This window comes from Lethenteron reissneri, chromosome 27 (assembly GCF_015708825.2).
Source record: "Lethenteron reissneri isolate LAM-NWPU_2019-01 chromosome 27, ASM1570882v1, whole genome shotgun sequence".
In the NCBI taxonomy this organism is placed as follows: Eukaryota; Metazoa; Chordata; class Hyperoartia; order Petromyzontiformes; family Petromyzontidae; genus Lethenteron; species Lethenteron reissneri.
In genome coordinates this window covers 3885932-3905884 of record NC_083805.1, presented here as the reverse complement: position 1 = coordinate 3905884, position 19953 = coordinate 3885932, and the positions used below count along the sequence as shown (strand labels likewise).

At 48.6% G+C, this 19953-nt stretch overlaps 1 protein-coding gene across 1 annotated transcript in view; it reads left to right on the top strand.

Moving 5' to 3' along the window:
- The first annotated feature begins 2679 nt into the window (after window positions 1-2679).
- The window catches only part of TBC1D10A (TBC1 domain family member 10A), a 42664-nt gene continuing 25390 nt past the window's right edge, over window positions 2680-19953 (top strand). The window contains exon 1 of the mRNA XM_061561150.1: window positions 2680-3669. Coding sequence (XP_061417134.1) covers window positions 3365-3669 — 305 coding nt within the window. The 5' untranslated portion in view covers window positions 2680-3364. The remainder of the gene's footprint in view (window positions 3670-19953) is intronic.

Sequence of the window (19953 nt, the reverse complement as noted above, 5' to 3'; positions counted from 1 at the left end):
TCTTTTAATACATTTAGGTAGGTTTTTTTACGTGGTTTGTACAGTACTGTGTTGTATGCCTCGCTTGGCTCTATGAGCCTCAGGCACGAACCCATGACGTGGAAAGTTTGGAGCTTTAAAGTGATATCTATTTTTTTAAATAAAATTTATTTTCGTCCGTGTAAACCCATTTCTAATGCATCCTGAGATGTCCCAGACGTGTTTGGATATTGGATATTGTGGAAATGAAACACAAACACTAAATCAGCAAATGTTAATCTCAGTATGAGCAGAACAATGTTTTGTTTCCACATCTAAACACAAAATCTTTGTAAGGCTATCAGCCTATTATCATTGGCTTTCCAGATCAATATAATGCCAGCGCGCATTTGTTTAAGCCAATTTCTGATGGACTGGAACGCATGTTTATGTTAATGTGGATACATAACAGAGTAATGCTTTGATATGCTGTTATTCATCACGCTCCACGGCAAGGCATGATGAGTTAACGTATGTTCGCACAATTCATTCCCCCTGCCCAAAAAATTGCGATACAGCTTTGGAGGTGATGAATTAGCGCAAATAACAATAACCAAGGACTGCGTATACAAGTACTATTGCCGGAAACGTCGCTTAATACCCCCCCCCCCCCCCCCTTAATAAAGCAGTGTTATTGACGATTATGTGTGTGTGTAGTTGTTGTGTACGTTACGTATGGTTATACTGTACACTAGGAACTCTGAGTACTGCAAGAATCCACACGATGCTCTGTATAAACACGCCCCAGAACGTGTCTACCGTGTGTGTTACAATGATGGGTGTGTGTGTGTGTGTATGTTGTGATAATAATTTACTTGCTAAACCAGTCCGGGCGGTGAACTCCACGTCAATGAGCGACGCAAATTGAAACCAACACACACGGAGACGTTTTAATTAAAAAAATTGATAAGAAAACACAGGACAGGAAAATAACATTTAACACAATAAGAGTATAGCGCCACAGAAAAAGCCTTAACAGACTGTTGGGGCAAGTGCTGTTAGCGAACACCTATAAAAGCAGGCGAGGGGGTGAATGGCCAGCACCACGCCCGGCCGCCTTTGTCTCCCCAATGCGGTGCGTAAAATCATCGCCACGAATTCACAACGCACCAGGTTACTCATTTGAGGCTGAGTCAGCCTAGGGGGAGGCCCAGGACCGGTTCAGATTTAACGTGAGCCGGAATCGAACTCGGATGTCCCAGGTTCGTAGCACCATTCGCCACTAAGTGGCGTCACCACGGCGCCTGTGCCAGGCTAGGTGCACTTTGAGGCTATCACGTGAAGTGTCGAAGGCTCGCTTCTGCTGGCAGGAGGAGGTCTCGGGACAGACCCAGCAGGTGCCACGAGTTGGCCGACTGAGATGACAGGTAGATGCACCACCAGCTGTACCCCCGACTATGCCAACTTGCTGCATTTTATCCGCCCGGCGCTCCGCTCATTGTTGTGAGCGTCGCTCATCTGCCCTCCAGCAGCAGCAGCAGCGTCCTTCACGAGCCTCCTCCTCCTCCACAGAGGCCGATCTTGACACCGCTGGTACCGGTCATCGGCAAGTCCACTCAGCTCCACATCCTCCCGTACCGCATCAGCTCCATATCTTCTCCAGCCCGTGCCGTGCTCCACCCACACACAACAAAGACGAAGATCCCCTCCTGTGTAGCCTTAACAGACTGTAGGGGCAACTGCTGTTAGCGAGTGGCACCTATGAAGGTGCCGGCACGGCACACGAGGGGATGGGTAGCCAGCACCACGCCCGGCCGCCTTTGTCTTCCCAGTGGCGATGTTTTTACACACCGCGCCAGGTACTTATTTAAGGCCGAGTCGACCTAGGAGAGGCCCATGACCGGTTCAGATAATCGTCACCGGTGTTGGCCGTGAGCGGGAATCGAACTCGGGTGACCAGTTTCGTAGCGCAGCGTAGCGCTAACCACTGCGCCACCGCTCCCCACACACACACGCAGGCACACACACACACAGGCACAGACACACACACAGGCACACACACACACACGCAGGCACACACGCAGGCACACACACACACACAGGCACAGACACACACACAGGCACACACACACACACAGGCACACACACACACACACGCAGGCACACACACACACAGGCACACACACACACACAGGCACAGACACACACACAGGCACACACACAGGCACACACACACGCAGGCACACACGCAGGCACACACACACACGCAGGCACACACGCAGGCACACACACACGCAGGCACACACGCAGGCACACACACACACACAGGCACACACACACACAGGCACACACACACACAGATACACAAAGGCACAAACACACACAGGCACACGCAGACACACACACGCAGGCACACACACACGCAGACACACACACGCGGGCACAGACACACACACAGGCACACTCACACAGACACACACACACGCACACAGGCACACACAGGCACACACACACACACAGACACACACACACACACAGGCACACACGCAGGCACACACGCAGGCACAGACACACACACACGCACGCACACACAGGCAGGCACACACACACAGGCACACGCACACGCAGGGACACACACACACAGGCACACACGCACGCACACACGCAGGCACACACACACACACACGCAGGCACACACACACAGGCACACACTCCCACTTTACACAGCGCCCCCCTCTTACCATCAGCAGTCGCTGTCGGATGCTCACTCCGCAGTCAGCGAGAGGCAAAGCGGAGCCGGTCGGGGCCGATGGTGGCTGCCACACACTACACACACAGAGCACACGACGACTCGCATATACCACCGGCAGTGTTGCGGTGTCATTCATTAACGTGTACACTCACACACATACACACACACATATACACACACGCGTGCGCAAAGACACGGGCGGCTCGGTCATCCGGACGTAACGCGAAGGGCCATGGTGGTGGTGGTGTTACACGTCCGCTAAAGAAGAAGAAGACGAAGACGGGGTGGGAGGTAGCTGTTCACGCCACGTTGAGACGGCTAACACTCAAGAGAGACGCACAACACACACACACCAAGCACCGGGTTACATCACGACACACCATTCGTGTGGTGTCATCACGACAATAGCTAAGCACCCAACCCACATCGACACGCGCACACAACGTGACCGGGTCCAGCGGACACGTCCATAGCAGCAGGAACAGCAGGAACAGCAGGCTGTGAGACGTGGCCCAGCCACCCACACCCACACAAACACACATGGTCACATACCCAGTGTGTGTGCGTGGTAAGCCAGCGAACCATCATCATCATCCGTCTCATCAGATGCGCGTTCCACGCTGCGCGCACGTGTGATTGACCCCGGGCTTCAACATGGACAATGTCAACACGGAGGACGGTGGTGGCAGTGGCAAGGGTGACGGATCGATAATCTTGGGTCTGGGATCGAACCAGGACAGGGCTACCTCTGCGTCTGCGGGCAGCCTGACCGGCTCTGCCCACGGGGTCTACGGTGGTGGTGCTGGTGGTGGTGCTGGCCGTGGTGATGACGAGGACTGTGCAGACGATGATGACGATCGGAGTTCCGTCGGATCCGACTCGGAGGTGAACGCGCCCAATGGGACGAGGAAGACTGATCGCTTCGGATTCATCGGTGGGACTCAGTACACGGATGCCGTGTGAGTAACCCCCCCCCCCCCATGCACACACACAAAACACGCGTGTGTTGTGTGTGTGTGTTGTTGTGTTGTGTGTGTGGTGTTGTGTTGTGTGTGTGTTGTGTTGTGTGTGTGTTGTTGTGTTGTGTGTGTGTTGTTGTGTTGTGTGTGGGTATTGTGTTGTGTGTGTGTGTGGGTATTGTGTTGTGTGTGTGGTGTTATTTTGTGTGTGTGTGGGTATTGTGTTGTGTGTGTGGGGGTATTGTGTTGTGTGTGTGGTGTTATGTTGTGTGTGTGTGGTGTTTGTGTGTGTGGGTATTGTGTTGTGTGTGTGTTGTTGTGTTGTGTGTGGGTATTGTGTTGTGTGTGTGGGGGTATTGTGTTGTGTGTGTGGTGTTATGTTGTGTGTGTGTGGTGTTATGTTGTGTGTGTGTGGTGTTATGTTGTGTTTGTGTGGTGTTATGTTGTGTTTGTGTGTGTGGGTATTGTGTTGTGTGGTGTGTTGTGTTGTGTGTGGTATTGTGTTGTGTGTGTGGGTATTGTGTTGTGTGTGTGGGTATTGTGTTGTGTGGTGTGTTGTGTGTGTGGGTATTGTGTTGTGTGTGTGTGGTATTGTGTTGTGTGTGTTGTGTGTGTGTACACGGGTTTGTATGGGGAGTGGTGGCGCAGTGGGTTAGATCCATAGCACTGCGCTACGAACCCGAGATGGGGCCTCCTCCCCCTAGGCCGACTCAGCCTTAAATGTGTGTACCCGGTACGATGGATGTGGAACATCGCAATGAGGGTGACACCTCGCACGAGAGGGGACGACAGGAGGCTATACGCGGTTTGACCACCACTGGGGAGACAAAGGCGGCCGGGCGTGGTGCTGGCCACCCACCCCCTCGTGTGCCGTGCCGGCATTCATAGGTGCTCGCTAACAGCACTTGCCCCAGCAGTCTCCGTATCCTGGACCGGATATTCATATTGACAGTCCTCTTGAGTGAGTTTGTGCTGTACCGTACCCTTAAACCCCGTGGCAAGTACATACACAGAGTGTGGTCATTGGGCTGTGAAGACCCCGATCCTATAGACACATTCCTGTGTGGGTGTGTTTATGCATTGTGATGTATGTCCACTCTCTCGTGTCCACCCCAACTCTACAAACATGACTGTGTATGGATGTATGTTGAACCTCTTTCGCACCGTACGTAGCTAATCGGAGGTGCGGATGATAGGTGATGTGTGTTCCACTACTACATCTGTGTACACGTGTGTGTGTGTATCATACCTGTCAACCCATACGGTTGACCCGTATTCTTGTACAGAGATTGAGCAAAACTTGTTTTGGTCTACTTGTGTGTGTTTCTCTCTTGTGGTGGGACTTTATAGGATGAACTTTGAGATGTATAAGGGGCACGGGGTGACCAATAAGGTCTGAATCGGTCTGTAATAAGGAAGGCATTGACAAGGGTTTCACAGGTATGATGTATACACGTGAAATGTACACGGGCCCATGTGTTTCTCGTGTGACACAGTTATTGTTGTGACCATATTGGTGACCCTCGGCTCACCATTGCAAATTAGATCATCCTGGCCTCTTGAATTCTTACCTGGTTAAACAAAATCAGCGATGTATAGTCGGGTACCCTCTTGTGCACACGCAGCGATACACAGATGTGCACAGGTGTGCAACCGATCTCCGCCACGTGTTGGCCTTATGTGTATTCTCGATCACACAGGGTCGGGTTCTTTAAATCGAACCAGCTGATAGTCCATTGAGACTCGATTACACGACCCGTTTCAACGAAGACCAGGGTTATGAAGGCAGAGAAAAGGCCAAACAAGAAATTAAAGTGTTATATAAAAAAATATAATAAAGCTTTATAATCAAAATAATGTGTTAAATCAATCTTATTTTTGTTTACATGCTTGTTTCCGTAACTTGGAGGCAAACGATTAACACATGGACACAATGCGGTACTGTATTGTACAACGACACACCCATTCGTACATGGGAATGTCATTCAGTCCACGCATTATCATTATACTTCGTGTTTAATCACCTGGTATGATACAAACATTGATCGTGAGTATGGGAAGTGGCACAAAAAAATGGAGCAACAATAAAAAAGTGCACAAACAAAGCTGGGGATGTTCCTGCTTGGAATTACACCGAGACACAGGATGAGGAACACGTGGATCGGAGAAAATATGCAGGTTTACAGACATCATATCGATGGTTAATTAACAAAAAAACAATTCGTGGGCTTGGACAGGGAACATCTTGACCTCGAAAGAATGATTGTTGGATGGCTAAGGCAGAATGGCAACCAACGATGGATAGACTTTAGGATGGAGCAGTGAAAGCAGGCCATGTGCAGTTACAGCGCTGGGTCAATTGTTGCATTGCGAGGCCCGTGATAGGTAGTGACGGCTTGGGGAGGTCTTGGTTGCTGATGATGATACAATATGCCAACGTTGCAGAAAGTGGTCCATCTTCAGTGCGATTATTGGCACTGTGTGAGATAAGATTTTAAAAAAAAACTTGGTATTTTGCCTGCTCAGTGGAAGGTAAATCACTGGCTTTTGTTTTTATTGACAGCCTGGGGCCTGGAATAAGATTGTGTAATTTAATGGCCTGCCTAAGGACAGCTGATAGGAATGTGGGTGTGTGTTGATACCATTGTGGGGTAGCAGTGGTTACCTGAGTTCGATTCCCAACCATGGATAAGATCAATGGGCAAGCTGTTTCCGACACAGCCCATCATTAACCTCTTGAGAAAGAGAGACATCTAGACCCCATGTCTGGAATTCAGATTCTCAGCAGTGCTGTCTCGGTGTCTGTGACGCAGCCGTGACGAACAACATTAGGTCCATCCAGACATACACTGACATGCTAAATGGAGTTGTTTTGTCTCTGTTGACAGTTATCGGATCCTATACTGACTGCATGATGGGAACTCTGTAGGCTTTTACTACACGGTACTATGGATGACAAAAAAAATCCCTTTGCCATGCCCTTTGTAGCCTCGTGATAATCACAAGACACAATGCCAGCTGACATGTGCAGCATCGTCACCACCATCATCTTTGTCGTGATTACAAGCATCACGAATTACTGCAGTCGTCGTTATGATTTTTAAAGATCGACAGGTGACGATTTGTATTTCTTTGCACTCGGAACCTGGAGTCTGAATTCGATTCCGCACTTAACGGCGTGTTGAAGTATGGTCAAACAACCCCCAGGACTAGCGTGGTGTGTGTGGGGAGGCCTTCATCCAGCAGTTGATTGCCAACGGGTTAAATTTCGATTTAAAGCTTTCGTGACTGCAGGGATTCATCTTCTTGGTTCTTTCGGTAAAGTCACGTGACTTTACCGAAAGAACCAAGAAGATGCCAACGGGTTGTTGATTATATATCAATGTTTTATGAGCCCAGTGAGATCAGGAGTCTGTTTTTTTCAACAGAGACCTGGGTTTAACAAGTACATCAGAAAACAAAACGCACTATTCAAAAGCCATCATTAGCAGTTGTGTATCCTCTGCTATATGAAGGCCTTATCACACTACATCGCTGATCCACAATTAAATGGGATCACGCGGTTAATTACATTTGTTTTCACGTCTCTCATGTAATAAGGGGCCATAAATGGCGAAATTAGCCTCTAACAATCCCTCCAGAGACGATACATTCTGGGGCCTAACAACTGCTTCAGGGTTGGTACGGGAGACCCAAGGAAGCCCTTGCCATCAGCTCGTCCTTTATTATAGCACTGCAACATTTATTAGGGCTTGCACGATTCGTTGAATTTAGTTACGCAGCTTACGGAACTCGGATGAAATTGGGGGTACCAGAATGGAATAAATTGTGGTTCTGTGGTTCACTCACCGCCCTCCCTCCCCCCCTGGGGTTCATCGTACAGGGGAACCCAATGATGAAGCCAAAGAGTAAAATTCTGCCGTGCAAGGAAAACAGTGCAGAAAACACCGCCTGAAAAATCCACAACACTCCTGAGAATAAATATCAAACGAGGACCCTGTTTTGATAACTGGTCGGAGGGAGACGTGTGGTGGATTGTGCATAACGTTATACTTTGTGCGTGCCTGTGTCAACTTGGGAAATTGCTTTGGCAAAACACTTCTTGTTTTAAGAAATATCAAAAACGTAGACATCTAAACTGACCACTGGGATGATTTTTTTTTGTTCGTAAGCTGGTTGTGGCTGTACATGTGACCGTACACTGTATAGAGTAATATACATTGAGGTACACCTACCCTGGCACGTGCACTGCAGTGTCATCGCTGCCTGCTTGTGGAAAAATCGCAGTTGGTGTTGTATATTGTATGTACAGTAAAGTAAACATAGTGGTCTTAATACTGGAATCTTTTTTTGTATTTTGAATGTAAAAAAACGAATTCATTCATAACATAAGTATTTTCCTTGATAAAATGTAAGCGAATCCTGTTAAATTACATATATTAGTCCTTAACTAAAGGGGAGGTAATTGGGGGAGCTACTGCTAGACGTATGATTAATTGACAAGAGGGTGTGGAATGTGGATAAATTTAGATGCATTTGTCACGGGCGTGGTGACGCCAGCTATTTCAACATTTGACGTCACCATTTCAAGGAAGACAGTGGGGTTCTTGTGACGCTTGAGATAGAGATCATACTGGTGGTGATGATGCTTGTGATGATGCTGGTGATGATCGTGATGATGATGGTGATGATGCTTGTGATGATGGTGATGATGGTGATGATGCTTGTGATGATGGTGATGATGCTTGTGATGATGGTGATGATGCTTGTGATGATGCTTGTGATGGTGGTGATGATGGTGATGATGCTTGTGATGGTGGTGATGATGCTTGTGATGGTGGTGATGATGCTTGTGATGGTGGTGATGATGATGGTGATGATGGTGATGATGCTATTAGTGGTGATGGTGGCATTGGTAGTGACGAGACTGTGGTGTAATGATTTTGTGATGATGGTCGTAATGGTGGTAGGCAGTGGTGGTGATGACAATGTTGGTGATGATAGTTGATGATGGTGATGGTCGTGATGATGATACTTTTAATTATGATGTCTTGTGAGAATGGCGGTGGTGGTGATCATGATTCTTGTGGTGATAGTCATCATAATATGTTTCGATTATTATGGTGGTGCTGATTATGATGTTGGTGATGTTGCTGATAGTGGTGATGATGCGTGTGATGCTGGTGATTATGATGACACAGAGAGAGAACGGCTGAGAAGCTCTAGAAGGAACCACAGTAAAATGGGGAAAGGCAGCCTGGTGGTGAGCCGGTGTCAAGTTATACCCCAAGTTCTGCAGTCCTCAATATATTAAGGCGCTATCGGCCAGCTCATGAATGTTTACGTACGTCAGGGTGAGGAAACTGGAGCACCCAGAGAAAACCCCACGCACGCGAGGGGGCAACACTCGATCCCATTACGGATGAAACGGGTGGAGCCCACATTTTTAGCGTGTACCGCCTTCTCTTGGCAAGCCCCGGGGGGTGGTATGCGGCTTTCTCCTCGACGCCCACTACGACGGAGGAGGGAGCTTCACAACGTTTGCGTTGGCGATCCACCGTCCGATCCGATTGAGGGTCACGTTGCGTGACCCTCAATCACCAACACTGGGGGGGGGGGGGGGCCTGCAGACGACGATTAACGAGGACGGACAGACGAGGACGACGTCGCCGCCGCGGTGGTTGAAACGTCTTGGCCCACTCTGCAAGCTTGGCGATGGGCTGGCAAGCCCGGTTTTTTCTAGTGACGGTGGTCAACGGGCCCTTAGTGGCCGAATGCCACTTCTCTTGTCCGGCGTCGTGATTCCAGAAGGGTGGGTGGGGTCACCGGGCGCTGGTTTTGGTTCTGAACCCCGTCCGTTGTCACTGTGGCCGAGTGTTTACTGTGAAGAGTTCGGGGAGGGTGTCGGGTGTTACACACTGATATAAGAACACGTCCTTATATTACGCTGTTGGGGCGGCGGTGGGGGGGGGATGAAGGGCAACTTCTGATACACTACTTCTGATATAAGCACAGCCGGCCTTGCTCCCATAGGGTCTAAACCCCATCTATACCGTCCGTGTTAGAGATGGGGTTAGCAATAGGGTTAAAGGTGGAGTTCGTGGTACAGCATCATTAAACATGGGTATAGTCTTATGGTTAGCGGTCGGGTTAGTGTTGTGGTTTAAAGATGGCCGTGGAGTTAGCGTGAGCGCTTGCGGGGAGCGGTGGCGCAGTGGTTAGAGCGCTGCGCCCCAAACCCGGTGACCTGAGTTCGATTCTCACTCATGGCCAACTAGGTCTACTCAGCCTCAAATGAGTATCAGGTAAGGGGTGTAAACATTCTCTCTGGGGAGACAAAGGCGGCCGGGCGTGGTGCTGGCCACCCTCCCCCCTCGTGTGCCTTGTCGGCCTTTAGAGGTGCTACTCGCTAACAGCACTTGCACCAACAGTCTGTTAAGGCTATACGGGGGATCTTTATCTTTGGGGTTATGATGTGGTATTGTGTTAAGAGGGTCAATGTTGAAGTTGGGTCTAAGATAAGTTGACTCAAAGAGCTGGGTTAATACTAAGAGCCATGGTTAGTGGTATACTGTTTGCTGTTCGGTTTCAGAGAATGCTGCAGGGTTGGATTAATATCAGGGTTTAAGTTAAAGCTTGGGTTTACAATGAGGCTCAAGTTAAAAGTCAACGCCCAACGTCGCCGCAGTGTTGGGATTTATCTTCGGCAGTGTTTGCCTGCGTCGTGCCAATACTTATCTTTAATTTCTCGTCAACTTAATTCATCGTATTACACAAACAAATTCAAACTTCCAAACATAAAACAAAGTTCAACTTTGCAGCCAGATCTGTGTGGATCTCGGACCCCCCCCCGCCCCCCTTGACGTGAGATCGAGAGATAACCAGATGACACACGCTGCTGCTGCTGCGGTTACACCGCATGTTTACTGTTGTAGCTATTATTACTGTTTTGTTCTTAGCTTATGGATGCCTTATCACAACTCTGGCTTGCTGCCTTTGCAAGGCTGACTGCAGCTGCATTGAGCCGCGGCAGCGAGATGTTAACCACCTCGCCCGGTATACAGGGAGTCGTGGGTTCGATCCTGACCCTGTGACGCCCGGTGTAAATTTGGAGTTTGCGGTGTCTCTCTCTCAGTGGTCGCGTGGATTTTTCTGCGGGTCCTCCGGCTCCCCCTGCCACATTTCGAATCAACATCGTGCGTTTGGAGTATTTGACTGCTATAAATGTCCACGTGACGATGAGCCACTTGGTTGACCTGTCACTTGTGATGGCCCAGGTGGATTCTGACAAAGAGCCAGAAAGCAGCTCAGTGGGGCCTGACCTGGTAAAATAAAATTGTGAAATAGAGCCGGTACGGGCTCCACTGATCCTGGAGGCCCGCATCCGCAGTCCACGTGCGCCGCCACTGCGGCGGCGGTCACCCTCGGGGTAAAAGTTCGGCGCGGAAATCGACGGCAACAAAAAAACGACGTCCTGTTTACCGCCCCTCTTGCCAGCATCGCGTGCATGAACACACACGGACACTGTACACGCGGCATAGGTGTCACTGCCGTAAGCAACTTTTTTATTTGATCGTCGTCTTCGCGAGCCATGGTCTATTGACTGCTGGATGAAAGGGCTTCCCCATCCCCATCGCCTCCCCGCAAGCCATCACGGAGCCCCCGCACAACAGCTGATTTGGTCGTCGTTCTTAAAATGTAGTGGCTGAATAATTGACAGTGTAGCACCCCCTAACCACCTCTAATTGTAATCGGACTATGCTCAGACTAAAAATAATCTGCCCAAGCCGACTTAAGCTACAGGAAATGTACTGACATTGGTTGATGTTCGTGCAATATTATACATTTGTCGGTTTTTCCTCTTCTCTGACTTCTATTTGCTTAATTTGGTTTCATTCATGTTATGTGTTTTAACCTGGGCTCATTATTGCGCATGAGACTACACTGGTCTCTGGAGTTCTCACCTGATTTCAGAAAAATAAACTTGAAACGTGAAACTAACACGATGATTGTATGTACTTATAACCCAAAGGTCGTAGGTCACTACATATATGGTAAGTAACAAATCTAGATTTAACACGTAGAATACTGGACCAGTGCCGATTGCTAAAAGCGGGCAGAACTAGTGCATAACATCCATTGGACCTTTTTGCCAGTTTCAAAGTCTGAAAAATAAGAACAGGTTTTACCCTTTGTGGGAATAAAATTGGTGTAAAACCTATTCTTATTTTTCACACTGATACTGGCAAAAGGTCCCATAGATATAACTGCTCAAGCAGAGCTATAAATGCTCTGATACTTGCTATGGCGTTTTTTGGTCTATGTATGGCGTAAGCCAATCAATTTCAAAGACAATGCATATATTGTATTATCAGAGCATATTTGTTTGCATGTTTTGCCACAACTACGTGTGGTTAATGCAGACTTGATGCCTTTCACAAGGCATCTGTTTCGTGATTTGAACATCTTAACAGCTATTTTATTGACAGAAACGATCAAACGTATTCTTATTTTTCGGTGCATAACACTCGCCACTTTTCAGTTCTTGCACGTGGCAAGATGTTCAGGAGCGAAATGCCAATGTCGAGGTCTGATAGCCACGAGAGAGCTTCAGGAGCGAGTTTGTGTAGCTTTGCTATTCCTCCGTTGAAGGATTTGCAGCCTGCAGTGGTTTACTATATCGTCCATAGTTTGAATTGCTTGGTCACGATCGCACTACTGCGGCTTTGGCTTTACTTCCCTCATTCATGAAGGAGAGGTGTGCTGAGGTCAGTTAATGTTCTGATGCATCTGTGAACGTCTGTGGACATCTGTGAAAAAGAGCCTCATAGCTCGTCGGATTTCTCTAGGATAAATAAATATTCTGATTCTGGTGTAGTTGATGGTTTACCACCAGTGGCTTTGAGGAATGTCGAAGCCAGGTGGTGTGATGTTTGTGTCGCGAATTCGGTGTTTATTCTGGACGTCCACTTTGTTTGCCAACCTTCTGGGTGAGAGTCAAGGAACATCACCACCTATGCATTTGTAGACATCCTCTCAGCCACACGGCCTTCTGGGAGTGCATCATTTCCGCAGCATTGGTGCAGCACAAGAAAAACTCTTGACCACTCTCGACATAGTGTTTCACTAACAGTCAGGCCCAGCCAAGCCAGTGTTGGTGGACTGCCAGAGGGAGGGAGGGAGAGGAGAGAAGGGGGGAGGGAGGGAGCATCACAGAGCCCAGAGCCTTGGGCCATGCAGATCCAAGCTGCAGTGACGGGAGGTTGAAGCAACATAACACCGGAACCAAGGAACAGAGCGCAACCCACAGGACGTCGATAGAGGAGATGGAGCGTTGAAATAAATTTGTGCTGTGGTGCTCGGCGGATTATTACAGCGCAGGGTTGTGAGAAGCAAAGGTGGCTTGGGGGGAGGGGGCTTCACCCAGCAATGGATTGATCATGGCTGCTGCTGCTGATGATGATGTTGAAATGTCGATGAATGAACATTCTGAGGTAGAGAAGGTGTGCAGCAGCTGCAATGTGGCTCGCGTTCTGTGCGAGAAGACCCGCGTTCGATTCCCAGCCAAAGCCAATCATCGGTTCCGTGTGCGAGTGATTCTGGACCAGGCCCGCCCGACCCATCGTCACCGTCCCGAACTGACCAGCGCGGTGAAATAGGGTCAAAGTCATCCCCCCATGGCCGACACGGCACGGGGAGGTCTTCATCTATTAGTGGATTGAGAATGCCCAGAAATTATTATCATTATTAATACTCCTTTAACGACATCCAACTGTCTTCTCCCTTTTCCTAAAATTTCCACCGCCACCATCATCACCACCACCACCTCCTCCTTCCTGCTCTCCCCCCCCAAAAAAACAACCCATACCGTGCGCACTCCACCACCCAACCCCCATCCCTCCCGTGCGCTCCTTTGCTCGCAATCCCCCATCGCGGCGCCGCTCACATTTCCTTCTGCATGGCTGGCTGGCCGCTGCCGCTCCGCGTGATTGTCCCGGCTTAAATTGCGCAAAGGCGCGGCGGGCACGGCAGTGAGTGGGGCAAGCAAGACCGATAGACACGCGGGACAGACAGACAGGTGGGACAGGCGGATGGGCGCGGAGTTGAACGATACGTTTCCTATTCTTTGTTCTTTCGGTAAAGTCACGTAGAAGGGAAATAATAAAATAATACAAATTAAACGATACAATTCTCACGACGTTTCGATTGCAACACAAGCAATCATCATCAGGTGTGACTTTACAGAAAGAACCAAGAACATGAATCCCTGCAGTCACGAATGCTTGAAATCGAGATACGTTTCCTGTGACCGATGAAGAGCGATGAATCAGAAGTTTCCTTCCCGGGTAAATGTGATTGGAGATTTCAGTTCTTCTTGAGAGTGATTTAACCGTTCGCTTGCTTTTCCGAGAGTTGGCGGAGTCGGTTCGTTTGGCAGGCGCTGAAGAGTCCCGATTGTGCCGGGAGTGGTTGCAGCGATGGATGTGTGGGAGAAGGATACGCGGGGGAGAGGGGGGCGAGGGCGTTCGAGGCGGGGGTGCCGTGGAGTCTTGGGGGTGAGGAAGCTGGTGGACACGTGCGCCGACTTGCAAAGGGGGCAGCTCTTCCCTGCTGGTGCTTTGCGCTGATCCATCGGTTCAAAGCGATTGCTGCGCTCGAGATTCGTTTGACGAGTCGTGCGTGGGTGATTCGATTTAAACGGGCATGTGGATTTCCGCACCCAGTATTATGATTCATCGTGTTTTTTTTAGGCCATGGCTACGCGATTGTGTCGCAGGCTGTGCATTACCTAGGCGGTGGCTGTGGTCTGACGCTCCCCACCGCGGCGTTCTGCGTTGACGCAGTGACATCATCGCAAGAGCGCTGTGATGCTTCGCATTTATCCAGGAAAAGCCTCGCTGATTCTCACTATACTCTGCATTGGCAGTTTCCACTTCACGAGTGTTTCGCATCATGCCGATCCCAGGGGGGTGGGGGGGACACATCCCCCCCCCAATATTCAAATAAGCTCAAAATATCCCCCACAATATATCGCTATAAAATAGATTTATGTTGATATGATTGTGGTTATGGTTGTACTTTATTAAACCCTAATCTCTGCCATTACATATAATGAAACAGGAAAAGGTAAAAAAAGAAAAAAACAGAGCAATGTAATACAATACACTATTAGACATTATTGTAAAAAATAAATAAAAAGTCCATCCCATGTGTTAGTGAATTTTTTAAATATTTTAGGCAGGAATTGGCAGGAAATTCGTTTTCAAATTTAGATTTTTTTTTTCTGGGGGGGGGGGGGCCCGGACCCCCTGGAAGATTTGGTCCCCCCCAATGTTGACTCCATGGCAACGGCCTTGAATAAATGAGAGCACGCACGCGAGCGGATAACGCACTGCCCCGTGGTCTACGCAGAATGAGGTCCACCCCGGTGTTCGTTTGTGCAGCATTGCGACAACTGCGGCTGGCGCGTGAATCGTCCGCGGAGGAAATTCACACGCGGCAACGTTTTGCGATGAATGGCTTTCGCAGAGCTCTGAATGCAGCAGTAGCAGCGGCAGCGGTGGCGGCGACGGCGGCTTTCTTTACGATCGTCGTTCTCGCCTTTATCCCAACCCTGGCAGAGGCAGCGGCCGCTGGGGATCGTGCCAGCGTCGAGCTCGTTACCGAGCCCTGGGGGGGGGGGGGTGGATGTTGATGGCGGTGGGGACGTGAGGGGTAGGAGGGCGGTGGGCATCATGCAGGGAGCCAGCACTTTTCGGAAGGCGTTGCCCTGCAAACTGCGTCGTTCCGCAGCGCTTCAAGTGGCTCGGTTGGTGGGCTAAGACGGGCGTAGGTGGAATAAGTAATATTTTCTTTTTTAAACACGCTTTAATGAAATGTACCGTACTAGTAATGGAAGAACTCCACGACTCCAGGAAGTGGCCCCGAAGCTTGCCATAACGTAAGGAACCGTGGTCAATTGCAGCCAACGTCAGTTTACCGTGGACAATTAGACCCAAGCCGAAACATAACATAGAAAAAAGAGTGTTTAAAAATATATTTTTTATGATAGAATATAGTATTGTTATCAGTATGACATAAGTATACCAAGTTTGCAGTACATTGGGAAGTGGGTTAAAATTGAGTTACAAGATTTGAGGATACAACGACAACAGACAGAGTGAGTTAAATGAAAGCGTGTAAAATGGCGGTATTCTTGTTTTTAAGATGGTAATGAATAATTAGTGAAAATCGTTACCCAGGAAAGCCTCACTGAGTCTCAGTCTCTTTTCCAGAAGGGGCCCTGCTCCTGAGTTGGGAGGTTTGACCGCAATTTTGTTCAGGCGAGTTTGGCTTCGTACGGCAGTTAACCGGAGATACCCAGAGAAAACCCGCCTGGCGTACATCCGGTAGATCCATCAACGCCGCTTAGCTCATGAGCTCCGACGATCTCGGATCGTATTTGGGGCCATTTGGCCACGACGTGCGAATGAAGTTGAAGAGCTTTTCCTTTTCACGAATTAAATTATCCACGTATGAAAACATTTTGTGGAAATAAACCAGGGTGCGTTTTTCACTGCCCCTGATCCTGAAATTTGCATATTTTAATCTCGCCCTCATTGATTTTGGAAATCCGAGAAGTGCCTTTTTTCCCATCTCTACAAAAAAATCCATAACATTCTCCAATATGAAGAGTCTACGAGTGGATGTCCTTACCCCGCGTGCCCTCAGTCAAGTTCATCCCAGATCATTTGATTTATTTTTTAACACGTAGGCTTGCGCGACCCAATTGTATTCATAATAAAGTTTTTTTGGGTTAAATCGTGTTAACATACATTGTCGTTAACCCACGGACCACCCATTAACCGACCACGACCCATCAACCCACCGCCACCCGAGAACAGTAAACCCACAACATTTACAATTGACTAGTCAATTTTAAGTGTAGTTTGTTTATCCACACCGATGTGCTGAAGTCATAGCTAATTGGCACGTTTAGGTCACGTGACAACCTGGTGGGTTAATGACACATTTATATTTTCGCAATCTAACTCAAAAACCTTTCTTATGAATGATAACATTTGTTCTAAAAACACATGTACACTTTTCATCAGACACCCTTCGTTCCCTTAAACGGGCCCTATCACGTGCCACTCCATTGTCAGTGACTCAGGCCATGTGGAGAAGGGGGAGCCGACGGAAACGTCTGTTTGCGTCCAGAGTATTTGATTGGAGGCAAAGTGTTTTCGCCGTTTATTCGGTGGCTATGCCAGCAATCCTTCGTCCTTCACTTTGACAGAACACCGAAGGACAGCACAAATGTTTCCGCTTGCTAGATATGTGAGCGACCTCAGGATATTTTTTTTTATTCCAGACTAGCTTTGCTACCCAGCTTTGCCCGGGACTTGGATTCACCACGCCCGGCCGCCTTTGTCTCCCCAGTGGCGATGTTCACACACCACACCAGTTACTCGTTTGAGGCTGAGTCGACCTAGGGGAGGCCCAGGACCGGTTTAAATAATCGTCACCGGTGGTGGCCGTGATCGGGAATCGAACTCTGGTCGCCGGGTTCGTAGCGCGGTGCGCGAACCACGACACTACAATGAGTTACGCTTCAACATGCGCGGGTCAGGGTCACATGACAGATTTGAAGTCACAGCTCACTTGGCGTGTCAAAAAATATATTCATTATTGAGCTCCCCCCCCCCCCCCCCAAAAAGTGTATTTTTATTATTTGTGCATGGTGTACAGTCTGGAAAGTACCCACATGGCAAATTTCAAGTTTGTTGCATGTCGGGAAGTACGCTAAACATTTTGAACAGACACATAATCACAGCTTTGACTTTTATATATATGGAGATGAAGTTGACAGGAGACTGGTCTGTTGGTCGGTCTTTTTGTCCAAAGAACGTCGGCTATAAAACCCTGGCAGCTGCAGAGACAACATCGTGATGAAATGCGGTATGAGGTAGAAAAAAAATAAAGAAATATACAAGGATGAAAAGTGAGGGCATGAGCAGACCTGCCTTCAGAGAGGGCCCACGCCTATTATTTCTAAATTTACCATTTCAAGCACTGCGATTGGACGGCTGCAGGAGGAGAGAACAGGAGTGGCAGAATTTATGAGAAAAAATGAAAATTGCTGTTTTCGCGGTTGTGCTGCTGCGTAGCTCTCCGATGTGTCTCCGGCTTGTGCTGTGTGTTGTAACAGCACGATGTCCGACGTTTCAGTTCAGTTTCCGAAGAAGCCACCAAGCACGTGGCGCGAAGCGTCAGGACAGCGGTCCGAGCTCTGTGCTGCGGTACAATGGGAAAACTCGGCGCAGAGTAAAATAAAATATTATATATTACCTACTATAATCACCCAGAAATGTCTGTCCGTCCCGCGCGTGACGTCACTCCACATGAGGCCCAACCCCCCCTAATTAATATTCATGAGTGGGTGGATTTTTACACTAACGCAGAAGGTCGAGCTAAATTAAATCATTTATTACGCAAAGTCGCTTCAAATATGATGTTTCTTTACAGAAAGTGACGGTAAATAAATCTACGCAAGCACAGTATTACATCCGTGCGTGACGTCACTGCAAAAGAGCCCCCCTTCATTAATATTCATGCCCGCGTGGAAATTTACACGAACGCACAAGAAGGTCGCGCACTCCACATGCCGCACCCCTCCTCTCATTAATAATCATGATTGGGTGAATAATCATGATTGGGTGACGTCACTCCACGTGCCGCACCCCTCCCCAATAATCATTATCGGGTGACGTCACTCCACATGGGGCAACCCCCCCCCCCCCCCTCATTAATAATCATGAGCTGAACAATTTTATATTGAATATTTCAGATTTACTGCAATATACACCCGTCCTTGGACGGGCAAAACAAGCTCGTATACAACACTCTTCTGGGTTTAAGTAAAGGCCAGTCCTCTGGTGCCAGGAGAATGGGGGGGGGGGACGTTTGACCGGTCAGTTTCGGAGGCCTTGTCTAGTTCTGGGGGGACGAGCGGGGTGCGGTGACTTTGCCCGCTTGCTGTCATTATCACAGCTGTCCGTCGCCGCGGAGACGGGGGCCATAATACCGGTGACACGTACGAGGCTTCCTTCGTACCTTGTTTGTAATTAATCCAACATCAAACGGCGGCGCGCGGGGCACCGCTGCCTGCTGTTCATGACCTCTCGTGGAACTAGCACTGACCTCTTTGAGGTTTATTTAAAGGCTCTCTCGATCTTTTTCATCCCTTATTTCAGGATTTTCTTTCTCTCCCCAGCAGCCCTAGACGTTGTGCAGCTGCCAGGATGTTATTGCTTGTTCTCTCCGAGTGTTTTTTTAAGATGACCGCGTGGTGTCCAACGTTCCGCTCCACGTGCCGGGTGCCTCTTCGACGAAACGTTAAATTTTTTGCACGCGCTGTGGAGAGATTATTCAGGCGCTGAACGCCGTTACTCAACAAGCTCCCAGCATGTACGGCAAGGTGTCGGATTTCACGCCCCAACAATATGCGGCCCAAACCAAAAATACGTCCCGAGCGCTATACAACACGACCATGAAAACATACGCCATCGAACAAAAAAAAACGACACTTATTTCCCATGCAGTGCAGAGATAGAAAACTAATTTATGTCAGGAACTGATTTTTGTGTTTAGTTTGTGGTCCTTCCCCCCGCACCTCTTATGAGCACGGTTGCCTACGTACGAAAGAAGTTCTACACACACACATGCGTTGCTTTTGTTGGGTGATTTCGTCAAATCTTTTTTTATCTAAAATCAGCTATAAAGCCTCTTGTGAATCACGTGACTTCTCTGTGATCAAGTTCAAGTTCATTTATTAGGTGTAGCCCTGTGAGCCATTCGGCTCTTGAATCGGGTGCAACCGCAACAAACAAAAAACAAAAACATGAACAAGAAAACATCTTAAAGGGAATATGTGACTAAGTGCAAACAGAAAATCCAAGAAAAGACAGCAAAATATTGCAGAAAAAACACCGTACACCAACGCTGTGTGCAAAAATCCCAGTGGGATGCAAGTCAAACAACAACAACAACCACAAGACAACTTAGATTAAGGCCATCAGTCTTACTCCGTACTACAACAAACAAACATGGCCAAACCAGTAAACTTTTCGAAATCACCAAAATAAAGCAATGAAACAGTGATCATAGGAACTGTGACACCCCCGCTCCAAATGCCTCTCTCCCTGCTGCCCCCTGTGAAAACAGACGCCGCTCCGTGCAGCTCCTTATTTCTCTCCCCTCCCTCTCTTCCCTCCCCTCTCATCATCACCATCACCCTCTCAT